At 31.7% G+C, this 14,595-nt stretch overlaps 3 protein-coding genes across 3 annotated transcripts; 1 reads left to right on the forward strand and 2 right to left on the reverse strand.

The window, feature by feature from the left end:
* Positions 1-2,669: 2,669 nt before the first annotated feature.
* On the reverse strand, positions 2,670-3,743 carry LOC11427672 (chlorophyll a-b binding protein of LHCII type 1). The gene has a single exon (XM_003618434.3). It carries the CDS (start codon positions 3,640-3,642, stop codon positions 2,845-2,847), a length of 798 nt encoding a protein of 265 aa, XP_003618482.2. The 5' UTR covers positions 3,643-3,743; the 3' UTR covers positions 2,670-2,844.
* Positions 3,744-12,855: 9,112 nt separating this feature from the next.
* LOC11417484 (2-methylene-furan-3-one reductase) lies at positions 12,856-13,646 on the reverse strand. The gene is made up of 3 exons (XM_024786008.1): positions 13,638-13,646; positions 13,240-13,399; positions 12,856-13,118 (listed from the first exon to the last, which is right to left on the reverse strand). The coding sequence occupies exons 1-3, from the start codon at positions 13,644-13,646 to the stop codon at positions 12,856-12,858; spliced, it is 432 nt and encodes a 143-aa protein (XP_024641776.1).
* A 203-nt stretch (positions 13,647-13,849) lies between these two features.
* On the forward strand, positions 13,850-14,477 carry LOC112422674 (uncharacterized mitochondrial protein AtMg00810-like). Its single transcript, XM_024786009.1, has 2 exons — positions 13,850-14,334; positions 14,402-14,477. The coding sequence occupies exons 1-2, from the start codon at positions 13,850-13,852 to the stop codon at positions 14,475-14,477; spliced, it is 561 nt and encodes a 186-aa protein (XP_024641777.1).
* The last annotated feature ends 118 nt before the right edge of the window (positions 14,478-14,595 follow it).

The following is a 14,595-nucleotide window of genomic DNA, read 5'->3' on the forward strand; positions in this document are numbered from 1 at the left end:
AGTGCCAAACTCTTTGTTGAAGAGAAGTGCCAAACCCATTGTTGAGGATGAGGAGGAGGAGGAGGAAGATGAATATGAAGGGGAGGGGGAGGAAGATGAAGATATGTATGAAGATATAGATTCAAACTAAGTCATTGAGCCAAATTAAGGTGATCCAAGCAAGTGGGTTTCCTCAAAATCAAAAGATATTGCTGTAAGTTATTACATCATGACCTTATTGAACTTGATGAATATTTAGTCTATTTTTAAAGTAGTTGAACTATGATATGGAGGTTCAGCATTGATGCTAATTGTTAGAACTAATGCTATTTTTAATTGTTTTAATAGTTCTGCACTAAAATAATTGTTCACTGATGCTATTTTTATGGAGGTTATATACTGATGCTAATTGTTAAGCACATATTAAGAAATAATATAAACGTACCTATGACTTAGACTTAGCACTACCATTTCAATTCTCTTTTTTTCCTCCATACAAATCCTAACTCCACTTGATTTTTTTTTTTTTTGACATAAATAACTCCATATGAAACTATGTCCATATTTTAGAAACAGATTGAAAAAAATAATGAATTGTCTTGACAGGAAGATATATCAGAATGTTAGTTTGTTTGATGCTTCTGGGAAACTGATATAGGCAAGCAGTGAACACAGTATAATTTTTTAGGACAACATACCGGCTAAAAATCAACAATGTTTTTAGATAAGGTTTTAGGCCAACATTTCATATAGTTATCAGGTGACAAAGTACTCTGTTTAAGATTAGGGAAGAATAGTTGTCAAAATATTTCATATACTTCGAATTATTCATGTATTGAAGTTTTTTTTAAAAAAAAGTTGTTTCTGTTTACTAAATGAAGTATGAAATTATTACTTGTTAGTAAAATATAATTATTTTGCAGGATGAGTTTGAAAAAAGGATTATTGAGAGGGATTCACATGAGAAGGCACTAGGGGACGATGTTTCTAGACATGAAAGTGACAACATTATCTTGATAGCTTGGTTGCAAACTTAGTTAATGTGCTACTTCTAGTACCGTTTTGATAGCTTGGTTGCAAACTTATTTTGAGAGTTTTCTTGTGACTCTATGTATTTTGAGAGTTGAACAATGGTTGTAAACTTATTGAGAGTTTCCTTATGACTTTTATGGTGATGAATGTATGTGATGAGTATGAAGACAATTTTTTATTGTATATTTATAATTTCCATCAAGTTCAATATGGTTTAATATAGTAAATGCATTTACAATCTTAATATAATTAATTAATGAAATCTGATTTGAAATTGAATATTAATCTTTTGTTTGAATTAGTGAGGGAAATAAATTTATCACTAAACCAAAGATTGTAGTTTGTGAGGGAATTAAGTTTCATCACAATTTATGCCTTCAAAATTTGAAAGGGAAAACCAATCCGTCATTAATTAGTGACGGAAATAATGGTAAAACATGATGGAATACTCCCTCACTATTAGAAAGGGAACAAGAATCCCTCACTAATTACTGACAGATTTGTAGTGAGGGATTGTATCCGTGTCAATATTCTTAAGGGATTACCCGTCGTCACTAAATTAGTTTGTGAGGGAATTATGGTAGTTTAGTGACGGATTTCTACCCTCTCTAAAATTGATTTTTCTAGTAGTGAGCTATCACTTTCTTACTCACTTCAGATGGAGCAGTGTTAGAGAAATTGAAACCTTACTTGGAAAATGGCAAACTGAAACCAATATTGGACCCTAAGAGTCCCTTTCCATTTTCTCAGACTGTGGAAGCATTTTCCTATCTCAATACAAATAGGGTTGTTGGGAAAATAGTTATACATCCCATTCCATGAGCATGGCTAATTAGGCACATCAATTCCATGTGTATTTGTGTGTTTATGTATGAATAAATCTCTAAGATATGTTTGTTATTTTATATCTATATATTTTTTCTTTTGAAAACTCGGTATCTCACCTAAGGACCGACTAATCCAAAGGAAAAAAAATGAAATCACATGCATGTGTATTGTTCAAGTTAGACTTATACCAAAATAAGCATGTCACAAAGGAATAGTTCATGGAAAGGTTATAAAAGTAAAAGCTCAATGACCTACATGATGATATCATGGAAATAGGGTTGGTTTTTAGTCACAATAACATGCTTTATTCAATAGTAACCGTTAATATTTTTGGATTTTATGTATGGCAATATATTGAGAAAATTGTAGTAGAATTGGTGCCTTTTTTCTCTGTTTCTGGATAATATATATATAACTTTATCTTATGATGACTTCAATCTGTAGAGACCAATCAAGAATAACCAAATTTATGTTCATTTTTTTGGAGAACTGAAAGGCTAGTGTTTCCTGATTTCGTTTTTTAGGAGATTATATAACAAGCAAATTTATGTTCATTTCAACTTTTCCCATTTTCTAACTTATATTCAATCAAATGTTCATTGGAAATGGTTTTGAATGGAATTTAGTAGTTACTTTGATTAGCCTTACTTTCAGTGTCATTACAAATGAAATGATTCAGAAAATACTAATAAAAAAGAACAAGTGATTCAGAAAATAAAAATGTAATTAAAAGTTACATGCTAATAGAGATTTAGGAAGAATAACTTAGAATACTTTCATGTATCATTAGATTTGGTAAAGGGATGATAGCTTGCATAAACACCATATCATCATTCACAAGCATTTAATTTGCAGAATATAATATTTATTTCACTCTCTTAATTTGTACAAAACTTGAACAACGATCCAAATGCACCAAATATTTCACTAAATTAATTAACAATAAGAAACAAGCACTCTGATAGACCAGCTAGTAACTTTAGATAGTTATTGTATAGTCATTGTTCACTTTCCGGGGACAAAGTTTGTGGCGAAGGCCCAAGCGTTGTTGTTAACTGGGTCAGCGATGTGGTCAGCAAGGTTTTCTAAAGGTCCCTTTCCGGTCACGATGGCTTGAACAAAGAATCCAAACATAGAGAACATCGCTAACCTACCATTCTTGAGTTCTTTAACCTTTAACTCTGCAAAAGCCTCGGGGTCCTCAGCAAGGCCCAATGGGTCAAAGCTTCCACCTGGATAGAGTGGGTCGACTACCTCACCAAGAGGTCCACCGGCAATACGGTAACCTTCAACAGCTCCCATTAAGATAACTTGGACAGCCCAAATAGCAAGGATGCTTTGTGCATGGACTAGGCTTGGGTTACCCAAGTAGTCAAGTCCACCCTCACTAAAGATTTGAGATCCTGCCTTAAACCACACAGCCTCACCGAATTTCACACCATTGCGAGCCAAGAGTTCTGGGAAGACACATCCTAAGGCACCCAACATAGCCCATCTACTATGAATGACCTCGAGTTCACGGTTTTTGGCAAATGTCTCTGGGTCGGCAGAAAGCCCAGCAGTATCCCAACCATAATCACCAGGAAATTCTCCCGTGAGGTAAGATGGAGCTTCACCAGAGAATGGACCCAAGTACTTGACACGGTCTGGACCGTACCACTGGCTTCCAGAAGGAGCAGTCTTCTTGGTGGTTGTTTTCCTCATGGTGATTCTTCCCATCACAAGGTCTGGAGTCGAAGGGGAAAGCTTGATTGCCTTTCCAACCATTGATGAAGATGAGAGAGCCATTGTTGAAGCAGCCATTGTAGTATTTTTTGGTAACTAAGTTAAACAAACGAGTAGTTCTATTGAAAATGAAGAGGAGGATTATTTATTTTTGATAAGGTAAGAGGATGATTGTTGATGATGCATGGTGGATACTATTTATATGTGATTCCAACAAGGAAAACTAGAGGTCCTTATCTTACAAAATCTATATCTTGATTTTCAATTGGTTTCGAGCATTGCACTTGCATCTCAAGCCACACATATATCATTTTAGAATTATAAAAAAAAAATCTTTCAGAAATATATCAGATATCCACAATATGACAATTGATTATCATGAAAACCTTGTTTCATCCAATAAGAAGTTGTCATTTATGATTTCTTGATGTGATAATCAAAAGATGTATAACAATATATAAACGTTAAGTATTGCAGAAGAGGGACCACATTGACGGTACTCCATCCGTTGTCAATTATAAACAAATTTTAAATTTTTAGATTCATTTAATTAATGATGTAGTCTGTAATATAGATCATATATATTATTAATTGAATGAACCTAAAAATTTAAAATTTATTTATAATTGACAACGGAGGTTGGTCTCATTGTTAGTTTCTTATGTGTGTTGCATCAAATAAACAAATTATCTTTAGTTTAATTATAGGCTTAAATAGGTCTTTCGTCCTGCAAATATAGGTCATTTGAATTTTCGTCTCTAAAGTTGCTAATCCTTCAAATCTGCCACTGCAAAATTTAATCATTTGACTTCTGGTCTTAATTAGGTTTTTTCGCTAAGGTGGACTGTCATTAGCGACGTGGTGCCCATGTGGTAAGTGATGATTAGGCGAGGTGGTTGGCTTAAATAGGTCTTTCGTCCCTACAAATATAGGTCATTTGAATTTTCGTCCCTAAAGTTACTAATCAGATGTAATTATGACCATTTTTTAAATGATTAATATTTGCAATGGCAAAATGGAAGGAATAGTAATTTGGACGAAAATTCAAATAGTCTATATTTGCAGGGACGAAAGACCTGTTTAAGCGTTAATTATAATATATTATCATACCATGAGTTTGTAACCAATGATAAATTTACATAACATCATGCTTGTTTTGTTGCATAAGAGTAGTTCATAGGAAAATAATTTAGTGAAGTTGGTACGGTATACCGTATACCATAAAGGCAAAATCACTCTAGGTTGGTTATGAAATTTGCTTGTTGAATAATCTTTTAGTTATTATGATCATTTGATAGAATAAAAATTAGAAAATGGATCCTTATAGTAGAAATTGCATTCATATAGTTGTGTAATGAACAAGCTTGTTCATTCCCATTTATGTAGTTGCAAAAACAGAATATAAAACATAGCGGTTTATGCAAACTCTAGATTTGTTCAATGAATTTTCAAGAAAAGATTTGACTTTCAAATTGTAAAGACCAGTTAGTATATATATTTGAGTTCATATGTCTTTACCCCTGTAATTTGGTTGAGTTTCAGTTTACCCCCTCTAAAAAAAAGTTTAGATTTCGACCCTATAATATCAAGATTCTCCTCAAAACATCCCTGTAATATAAAGATTCTCCACAAAACACCTCTGACCTCATCCAGACGCTGACGTGGCACGCCACTGTGTAATTATTTTAATTTTATTTTTTTTAAAACCTGACACGTGTGTAATGGACATTGACGTGGCACGCCGCTGTGTAATTATTATAAATTTTTAAATAAATTTGTATCCAGATTTTTAAAAATAAAAATATTTTCGAGATTTTTTTTTTTTGAGAAAATTTTAAAAACTTCTTTTCGAAAAATATATATTTTCAAAAATAATTTGAATTTTTTTTCAAAATTAATTTTAAAATATTTTTCGTAAATTTTGGAATTTTTGAAAAATATATATTAAAAAATTTTGGAAAATATTTTTCGTAAAAAAAAATCCTGATTTTTTTTTTTAACTATTACAAATTTTTTCAATTTTAAAAAAAAAATGAAAAAAATCAATTATACAGTTAGCACGCCACATAATCAGATATGCATAGTCAGCATGCCACTCAGCTCGTCACGTCAGCAATTCTGCACAGTCACATGGGTCAGGGGCTAAAATTAAAGAATCTTATTTTACAGGGTTGAAATCTAATTTTTTTTTTTACAGGGGATAAACCGAAACTTGCCCAAATTACAGGGGTAAAGACATATAACCCTATATATATATATATATATATATATATATATATATATATATATATATATATATATATTTGTCAAATTTCAAGATTGTAAATCAATGGAGAAACAAGGTTCTATAATGCTCTCTTTTTTTTAATTACTATTATTATTATTGTGCATACGGCCATTGTGCTAACGGATTTGTTTCATTTACTTTTTTTTTGGCTTTCGCATCAGTTTCCGATCCATCAAAGGTTGACGACTAATCCGGTTCATGCGTAGAGGTATGTGCACTGGCCAAGCGTTGTTCCCCTTGGGAATCGAACCCGGTATTCTCCGGATACGTCTTTGGAATAAACTCCTTGCCACTTGAGCCCAAACAACTTAGTTTGTTTCATTTACTTTGCTCCATTTATGGTCTATTTATAAGAGATGGACATATGTGATAGTTTTGAGGGATCTACAAAATCACTAATCCATTTATTATGTTTATCTCTAATAAATGGACAAGCAAAGCCAAACTTTACGCCAACGGGTATAAATAATTATAAACATTTTTTTTGTTGTGTAAATTTGATTTCTATTGTTTATATATTTTCTTACATCGTGAAGACTCTTGAAGGACTCTAAATCATGTTTTAAGTTTGAGTTATCACTCCCTTCTTCTTTCAAAGATATTACAACCTCCTCCTCTCTTGTTTCAAAACATACACCACTCTCTCTCCAAAATGCAAAATTATAGATTTTGATCCGAGTTTATATTTTCCGTTAACTTTCGTTTAACCATTTTGAAAAAAAGAATAATTTTATCAAAATGGCCTTATTTATCATATCTTTCACCTTCGGCATTTCATTGCGGAGTTTGATTTAAATATCTTCTTATCTTCTTATATATTAAAGTTAACCCGTAAGCTCTAATTTTAACCTAAACCATATTGCATAATTTTACTGTTTTAACCCTAATGCTCACACCTAATCTCCTATTTTCATGAACAAAGCAAATCGGCATCGCTTTATTTCCCCTATTTCTTCAAAACAAATCGCCCTATTTCTTCAACAAAACAAATCGCCATATTGGAATAAAAGGGTTTTGAAAGATTATAGCAACATTTTTTTTTGTTAATATTACACTTTTCATCCAAATTAGAACTGAACTCTCTTTGTTAAATATCTACAACAAAATGCACCAGAATTTTGCAATCTATATAAACAGGTGGAAGAAACATTTCAACAAACAGTTAAAGGGTATCATTTACGGTAAAGGCCAAATATTCGATAAAAGGAAAATTATTTAAATAAAACATTTTACATGTTGAGATTAAAAATGAGCTATTTTTAGGTACATAATATAACATTAACATATAATTTTTACAAAAGAGTGAAGTAACATTTTGTCAAAAAAAATAAAAATGAAGTAACATACCAATAATATAACATCTTCTTATCTTATCTTATCTTATCTTATCTTTTATTTATAAACCTAACATTGTTGCCCTAATTCCACCTAATATTTAACCTAAAAAATTATAGCCATTTTTCCCTCCTTCAAAACCTAACCATATTTTCTAATTCCCCTCCTCCAAACCCTAACCATGATTTCCTAATTTCCCTCCTCCTAAAACCTAATTCCCCTCCTTCAAAACCTAACCATATTTCCTAATTCCCCTCCTCCAAACCCTAACCATGATTTCTTAATTTTCCTCCTCCTAAAATCTATCTAATTGATTTTCATATTTTCTGTTGCCATATTTTTTTTCCTCACTTCCTCAACTCATTTACCCTAATATATTATCTTTTATCTTTTATTTATTAAAGTTAACCCGGATGCTAATTGTTGCCTTAATTTAACTTAAATTCAATGCTTGCTTTTACTGTATTACCCATGTTTAAAATATCAAATTGCAGAAATCTCCTATTTTAAAAAAAAATAAAATTGTTTCCTACTAAACAGATAAACTTAAAAAAAAAAAAAAAAATCACTCCTATTAACAAATTGTTCCTATTTTATTGCAGAAATTCCCAATTCTTTTGAACGAAACAAATCCCTCCTACTTTTTTTTTAACAAAACAAATCATTATTTCCTGCTGCTTCTGCTAATAGATTTTGTTACTCGCATCCTTGGAGGTTGACTGGTCTAAACTCCCATAGAATTTCTGAATCTGCAAATATCATTTGTGTAAGATGATGATATATGCAATGATTTTCAATGTTTTTTCTTTCTCCACCATGTTTTGATCTGTAGCTTTATTTTACAAATTGCAGATTTTGTTGATGGAAATGTGGATTTGGGGATATGCAGGTATGTTTGTTTATTTCACTTTCATTATGTAATTGTTTCATTCTAATTTTTTTTTTCTTCCCTTTTTATGTGTTTGTATAGAAGTTTTTTTTTTATTTTATATAATTGCCTCACTTTCTCTGATGGTTCCCATTATGTCGTTGGATTTATCACCAAGAAGCTGGAAGGGTTGGTTCTATCCAGAAATTTGCAGATAGGCTTCGTTGTTACACTTGGTCATTACTTCTTCATCTCACTTCAAAATTGCAAGTGCGTTTTCTCTTTCCATGCGAAAATTATTAGCTTATCTTAACGGGGCTCCACAATGATTTAATTGTTTCATTCTAATTTATTTATTTTTTTGTTTATATAGAAGCATTGTTATTGTGTTAACATTGAGAAGAAAAATCAAATGGATTTTTAGCTGCTCCTCCTCTTTTATGTGACTAAGGTTAACCACACATCTTTCTCTCTATTCAATTCCTCTATTGTACAAAATAGCTTGCAATAGCTTTTTAGACTTCTTACAAAATCAAAGTAATTGTTATATGATTGGTGTGGGGTTTGGTTTGTTGATTTTGCAGTTCAGCAATTTTCAAATTCGGGGTTGGAATAAGAGTAGGAGCATTTGTTTAGTTTGATTTTTGGTTATTTGTAATCCGATGACTTTTTGAATTGCATTGCTATCTAATTTATTATCATCTCTTTTTTTGTTTGTTATATTCTAGAAGGAGGTTTATGCGGTGGTGGTTGTTGCAAGAAGGCCCTCGCGGTGATAATTTATACGGTGGTGGTTGATTAAACTGATGTGACTGTGTCTTAGATGTCCCCTGAGCTATGCAAACTACAAATTAAGTTGTAAACCATGATTCATATCATTGTTTTAATAAGGATTGGCCCAATGCTTCATGTGATATTCTATTGGCTGAATAAGGATCTATCTAAGCATATGATTGTGTCTTCAAAATATGCTTAACTTACCATTAACTATAAGTATGATCATTGCAAAACATTAATTGTAAATCATACCTTACCTACATAATATAGCTATATATTTCATGTTATTTTAATTTACGGTTTTTATGTGATGTTGAACTCCTAAATTACTAATATATTGTGCTCATCATTGACCCGTGTGATAGCACGGGGTTAGCAAATTATGAGGTTTTGCTTGACATGAAAGCAATTTCCGTTATCTGTCTCATTTGCAATAACTATTAACAAGAGTCAGGGTCAGTCGTTGAAACATGTTGGTGTTTATCTACCATCTCCTGTTTTTTCACATGGACAATTGTACGTCGCAATATCAAGGGTTACTTCAAAGGATGGTTTAAAGATATTGATCAATGATGAGGACGGCGAAGATATCGATGTGACATCAAATGTGATCTTTTTTTTTTGTCAGGTAACCTAGCGACTAGAATTCACCTTATAAGGTGAATAAGTAGGGTGTCCGGGGTTCGAATTAATATTATGAATTGAATTATACTATTATTTCCATTCAACTAAACTATTTTGATACATATTAGCACTTGATATATTTATCAATATGACCCGTGCTTTGCACGGGTTAATGGTCTAGTTATATATTAAAGTTAACTTGTAAGCCCTAATTTTAACCTAAACCCTATTGCATAATTTTACAGTTTTAACCCTAATGCTCACACCTAATCTCCTATTTTTGTGAACAACTCTAATGCTCACACCTAATCTTCTTATCTTCTTATATATTAAAGTTAACCTGTAAGCCCTAATTTTAAACTAAATCTTATTGCATAATTTTACTGTTTTAACCCTAATGCGTACACCTAATCTCCTATTTTCATGAACAAAGCAAATCGGCATTGCTTTATTTCCCCTATTTCTTCAAAACAAATCGCCCTATTTCTTCAACAAAACAAATCGCCATATTGGAATAAAAGGGTTTTGAAAGATTATAGCAACATTTTTTTTGTTAATATTACACTTTTCATCCAAATTAGAACTGAACTCTCTTTGTTAAATATCTACCACAAAATGCACCAGAATTTTGCAATCTATATAAACAGGTGGAAGAAACATTTCAACAAACAGTTAAAGGGTATCATTTACGGTAAAGGCCAAATATTCGATAAAAGGAAAATTATTTAAATAAAACATTTTACATGTTGAGGTTGAAAATGAGCTATTTTTAGGTACATAATATAACATTAACATATAATTTTTACAAAAGAATGAAATAACATTTTGTCAAAAAAAAATAAAAAATGAAGTAACATACCAATAATATAACATCTTCTTATATATTAAAGTTAACCCATAAGCCCTAATTTTAACTTAAACCTTATTGCATAATTTTACAGTTTTAACCCTAATGCTCACACCTAATCTCCTATTTTCGTGAACAACCCTAATGCTCACATCTAATCTTCTTATATATTAAAGTTAACCCGTAAGCCCTAATTTTAACCTAAACCCTATTGCATAATTTTACTGTTTTAACCCTAATGCTCACACCTAATCTCCTATTTTCATGAACAACTTTAATGCTCACACCTAATCTCCTATTTTCATGAACAAAGAAAATCGGCATTGCTTTATTTCCCCTATTTCTAAAACAAATCGCCCTATTTCTTCAACAAAACAAATCGTCATATTGGAATAAAAGGGTTTTGAAAGATTATAGCAACATTTTTTTTGTTAATATTATATTTTTCATCCAAATTAGAACTGAACTCTCTTTGTTAAATATCTACCACAAAATGCACCAGAATTTTGCAATCTATATAAACAGGTGGAAGAAACATTTCAACAAACAGTTAAAGGGTATCACTTACGGTAAAGGCCAAATATTCGATAAAAGGAAAATTATTTAAATAAAACATTTTACATGTTGGAGTTAAAAATGAGCTATTTTTAGGTACATAATACAACATTAACATATAATTTTTACAAAAGAATGAAGTAACATTTTGTCAAAAAAATAAATAAAATGAAGTAACATACCAATAATATAACATTGAGATATAATTTTAACAAAAGAATGAAGTAACACACGATTCATAAAAATTAATATTTTTAAGGTGAATAAGTGTGGTGTCTGAGGTTCGAATTCCAACATCTGAATATATTTGGGATCACATATTTCATTCTCTTGGATATGCATTGAGATTTGTTTTTGTCTACTACATCTACAATGTATATGACCCGTGCGGCAGCACGGGTGGAAAGTCTAGTTTCTCTTAATTTTTAACAAGTTTTGTTGAAAAGATAATGCACTTTGCTAATGTTGTTGTGTTTGTGTTGGGGCTTCAAAATGCTCAATGAATTATAAGGAGAAATTTTTTTAAGACAGAATAAATATATTAAAAAAGAAATGGATGAGATAAAGCTAAGCACAAGGTGTATCTACCAAAGAAACAAAACAAAGTGTCAAAGTACAATTAAAAAATTAGGGTTAATAGGTATTTATTCCTCTATAATATAGGTCATTTCTGGTTTTCCCTTTGTAAAATTTTTATTTTGATTCACCCCCTGTAAAATATTTTTGTTTTGATTTACCTCCCTAATAGGTCAAACAAAACCAACTTTATTTTTTTTTTCAAGAAATTTTCGTTTTTGTTTGGCCGATTAGGGGGGTAAATCAAAACAAAAATATTTAACAGGGGGTGAATCAAAATAAAAATTTTACAGGGGAAAAACAAAAAATGACATATATTACAGAGGGTAAAGACCTATTAACCCAAAATAAACACCATGCCCAGAAGATAAAAGCCAATAACCAGTGCTATCGGGTGAGATAACAAAAAATATATAAATTCAGATTAAAATATTGAATTAAGCATCTTTAAAGGGAGAGTTGTGTATGTTTTGAAACAAGAGAGGATACTTTGTCATGCTACATATGTTGAACATCATATCCAGTGGTGTTGTGGATTCATGGATGCAAGTATGTATAAGATTTTTTTAACAAATATTATAAATTAATTAATTTTATTCTTACATGCTAATATGATAAACTAATATTATGTCATCATTTATTTATTTAGATATTTGCGGATTCAACTCCCTTTCAAAAGGATGAAGTTAAAAATGTTCAAGAACGCTGTGCAAATTTGATTCTGGAACTTATCGAAGCAAATGAGGATTCATTGTAGTGCGAGACTGGTTTTTGGAGCAGGTGGGGGGAGTAAGCTTTAGTGAGACTGGTTTTCTTTTTTTAGCAATTGGGGTTTTAGCTTAGTGTTAGCCCTGTTTTGAGTTTTATATTATTTGCATTTTGGTTCTAGTACTTTAATCTGTCGGTGCACAGTGGCAATATTTACTTTCTAATGACATTGAAGTTCAATGGTTTATTTTAAATAGTACATGTGGATTTTGGTTATGCACTTTAATGTATCTTCCTATTACACTGCAATATAGTGCATTGGATATTCTGCATGCATGCAGTGGACAAAAAAAAAATGGAAGCCAATTCTGCATGTGTGCTATATAAAAAAAAAAATAAAAAAAAAAGTATTAACTTTTTAAGACGGTTAAAACTGTGTGACTTACGAAGTTAATATCTTAGGTCGGGTAAATATTAACTGACTTACACATTGAGGCCTTAAGTCGGTTGCTAAATCCGACTTCAAAAGCTGAAACTTCTTACTACGGGAGCTATTAGGTCGAACGCGTGCCCGACTTACAAAGCTTTTTTAACTGACTTAAACAATGAGGCCTTAAGTCGGTTGCTATACCCGACTTAAAAGGAAGAAACTTCTTACTACGGGAGCTGTTAAGTCAGCCTCGCGCCCGACTTAAAAAGCCTTTTTTAACCGACTTAAAAAGGGTTTTTTGTACTAGTGCCAATAGCTCTATTTGTATTAAGATGGGTAAATGCTTCCAAAGTATGAGAAAATGGAAAGGGACTCTTAGAGTCCAATATTGGTTTCACTTTGCCATTTTCCAAGTAAGGTTTCAATTTCTCTAACACAGCTCCATCTGAAGTGAGTGCAAAAGGGATAGCTGGTGGAGTTCCAGGTGGTAGTATTGTCAAAAATTTTCCTCCTTCATTTACAGCCTTCAGTGCCCTCTCACTATCACCTATTTTTGGAATATATAAAAAATATTTAATAGGTTTTTAACTATATTGTTTTTATACAATGAAAACTTACACATTATACAACATATTAATAAAAATTCAAATTTAATACAAATATCTTACCTACTGCATCATACACCACATCAAACTTTTCAGTAATTTCTTCATAATTCTCCTTTGTATAATCAGTTGCCAAGTCTGCTCCCAATTTCCTCAAAAATTCAAGTTTTGTTGTGCTAGCAGTAGCTGCAATTCTAGATGCCTCAAAAACATGCTTCGCTAGCTATAGTCACATAACAAATAATTGCATTCCATTAGTTGATAATTCAAGTTAGTTAGTGATTTAATCAAGTTTGTTTGGTTAATCACATTAGTAATCTAGTTAGTTTAGTTTGTTACAAATTTACTAGATTCAAGCATAAGGTTGTTAGGGTTTGATAGATTACTTGTCTTTCAAGCAACTTAACAAAACAATGTATATAAGCTCTTTTCATGTGTATTTCACATATCAATGAAATCACTTCTTTCATAATTCTAATCTCCTCATTCACCTATTCTTTCTATTCTCTCAAATCCAATAAAATCAAAACCCTAAGAAAAACTCTAGCTTGTTGATCAAGCTTTAAAAGATGCGCTAACAAATTGGTATCAAAGTATGGTTTTGTTCTAAGGGGTGATAGAGAACTTCAATCACGCAATTATCAAGGTAGAAACATTGAAGGAGTGACCATGAATGGTAGTAGTAGTTTCAACACTCATCTTCCAGTTCTTGAAGCGTGAATTGGGAAACTTGATTGTGACCGGTAGTGATGTGAATGAGATAGAAACGTTCAAAGGCAAAATGATGAAAGAGTGTGAAATGACAGATTTATTAAAGCTAACATATGTTCTTGGCATGGAATTCACTGAGATTTTTGAAGGATGTGTTATGCATCAAATGAAGTATGCATCTGATATATTGAAGAGGTTCAAAATGGTGAGCTGCAATCCATTATCATCACCTACTGAAACTAATTTTAAAATGGTGGTGAATGAAGAAGAAGAACTAGTAGATCCTACATTGTTCAAGCATATTGTGGGATCACTAAGGTATATGTGCAATAGTAGACCTGATATTGCATATGCAGTTGGTATAATCAGACGATTCATGAGTGAACCAAGAGCATCTCACCTGCTAGCAGCTAAAAGAGTGATGAGATACATCAAAGGAACACTAGAGTATGCATTTTGTTTCCTAAATGTATAAATGAAAACTCTACGGAATTTATAACTTATTCTGATGCAGATTGGTTGGGAATAAGCGAGATAGGAAGAGCACATCAGGTTACCTATTCAAGTTTCTGAATGCTCCAATTTCATAGACAACAACAAATCGGCTATAAACTTAGTAAAGAATCCAGTTTTGCATGGAAGGAGGAAGCACATTGAAGCTAAGTTTCACTTTCTTAGGGAACAAGTAAACAAGCAAGCATTGAAGAT

Source organism: Medicago truncatula, chromosome 6 (assembly GCF_003473485.1).
Source record: "Medicago truncatula cultivar Jemalong A17 chromosome 6, MtrunA17r5.0-ANR, whole genome shotgun sequence".
Classification (NCBI taxonomy): domain Eukaryota; kingdom Viridiplantae; phylum Streptophyta; class Magnoliopsida; order Fabales; family Fabaceae; genus Medicago; species Medicago truncatula.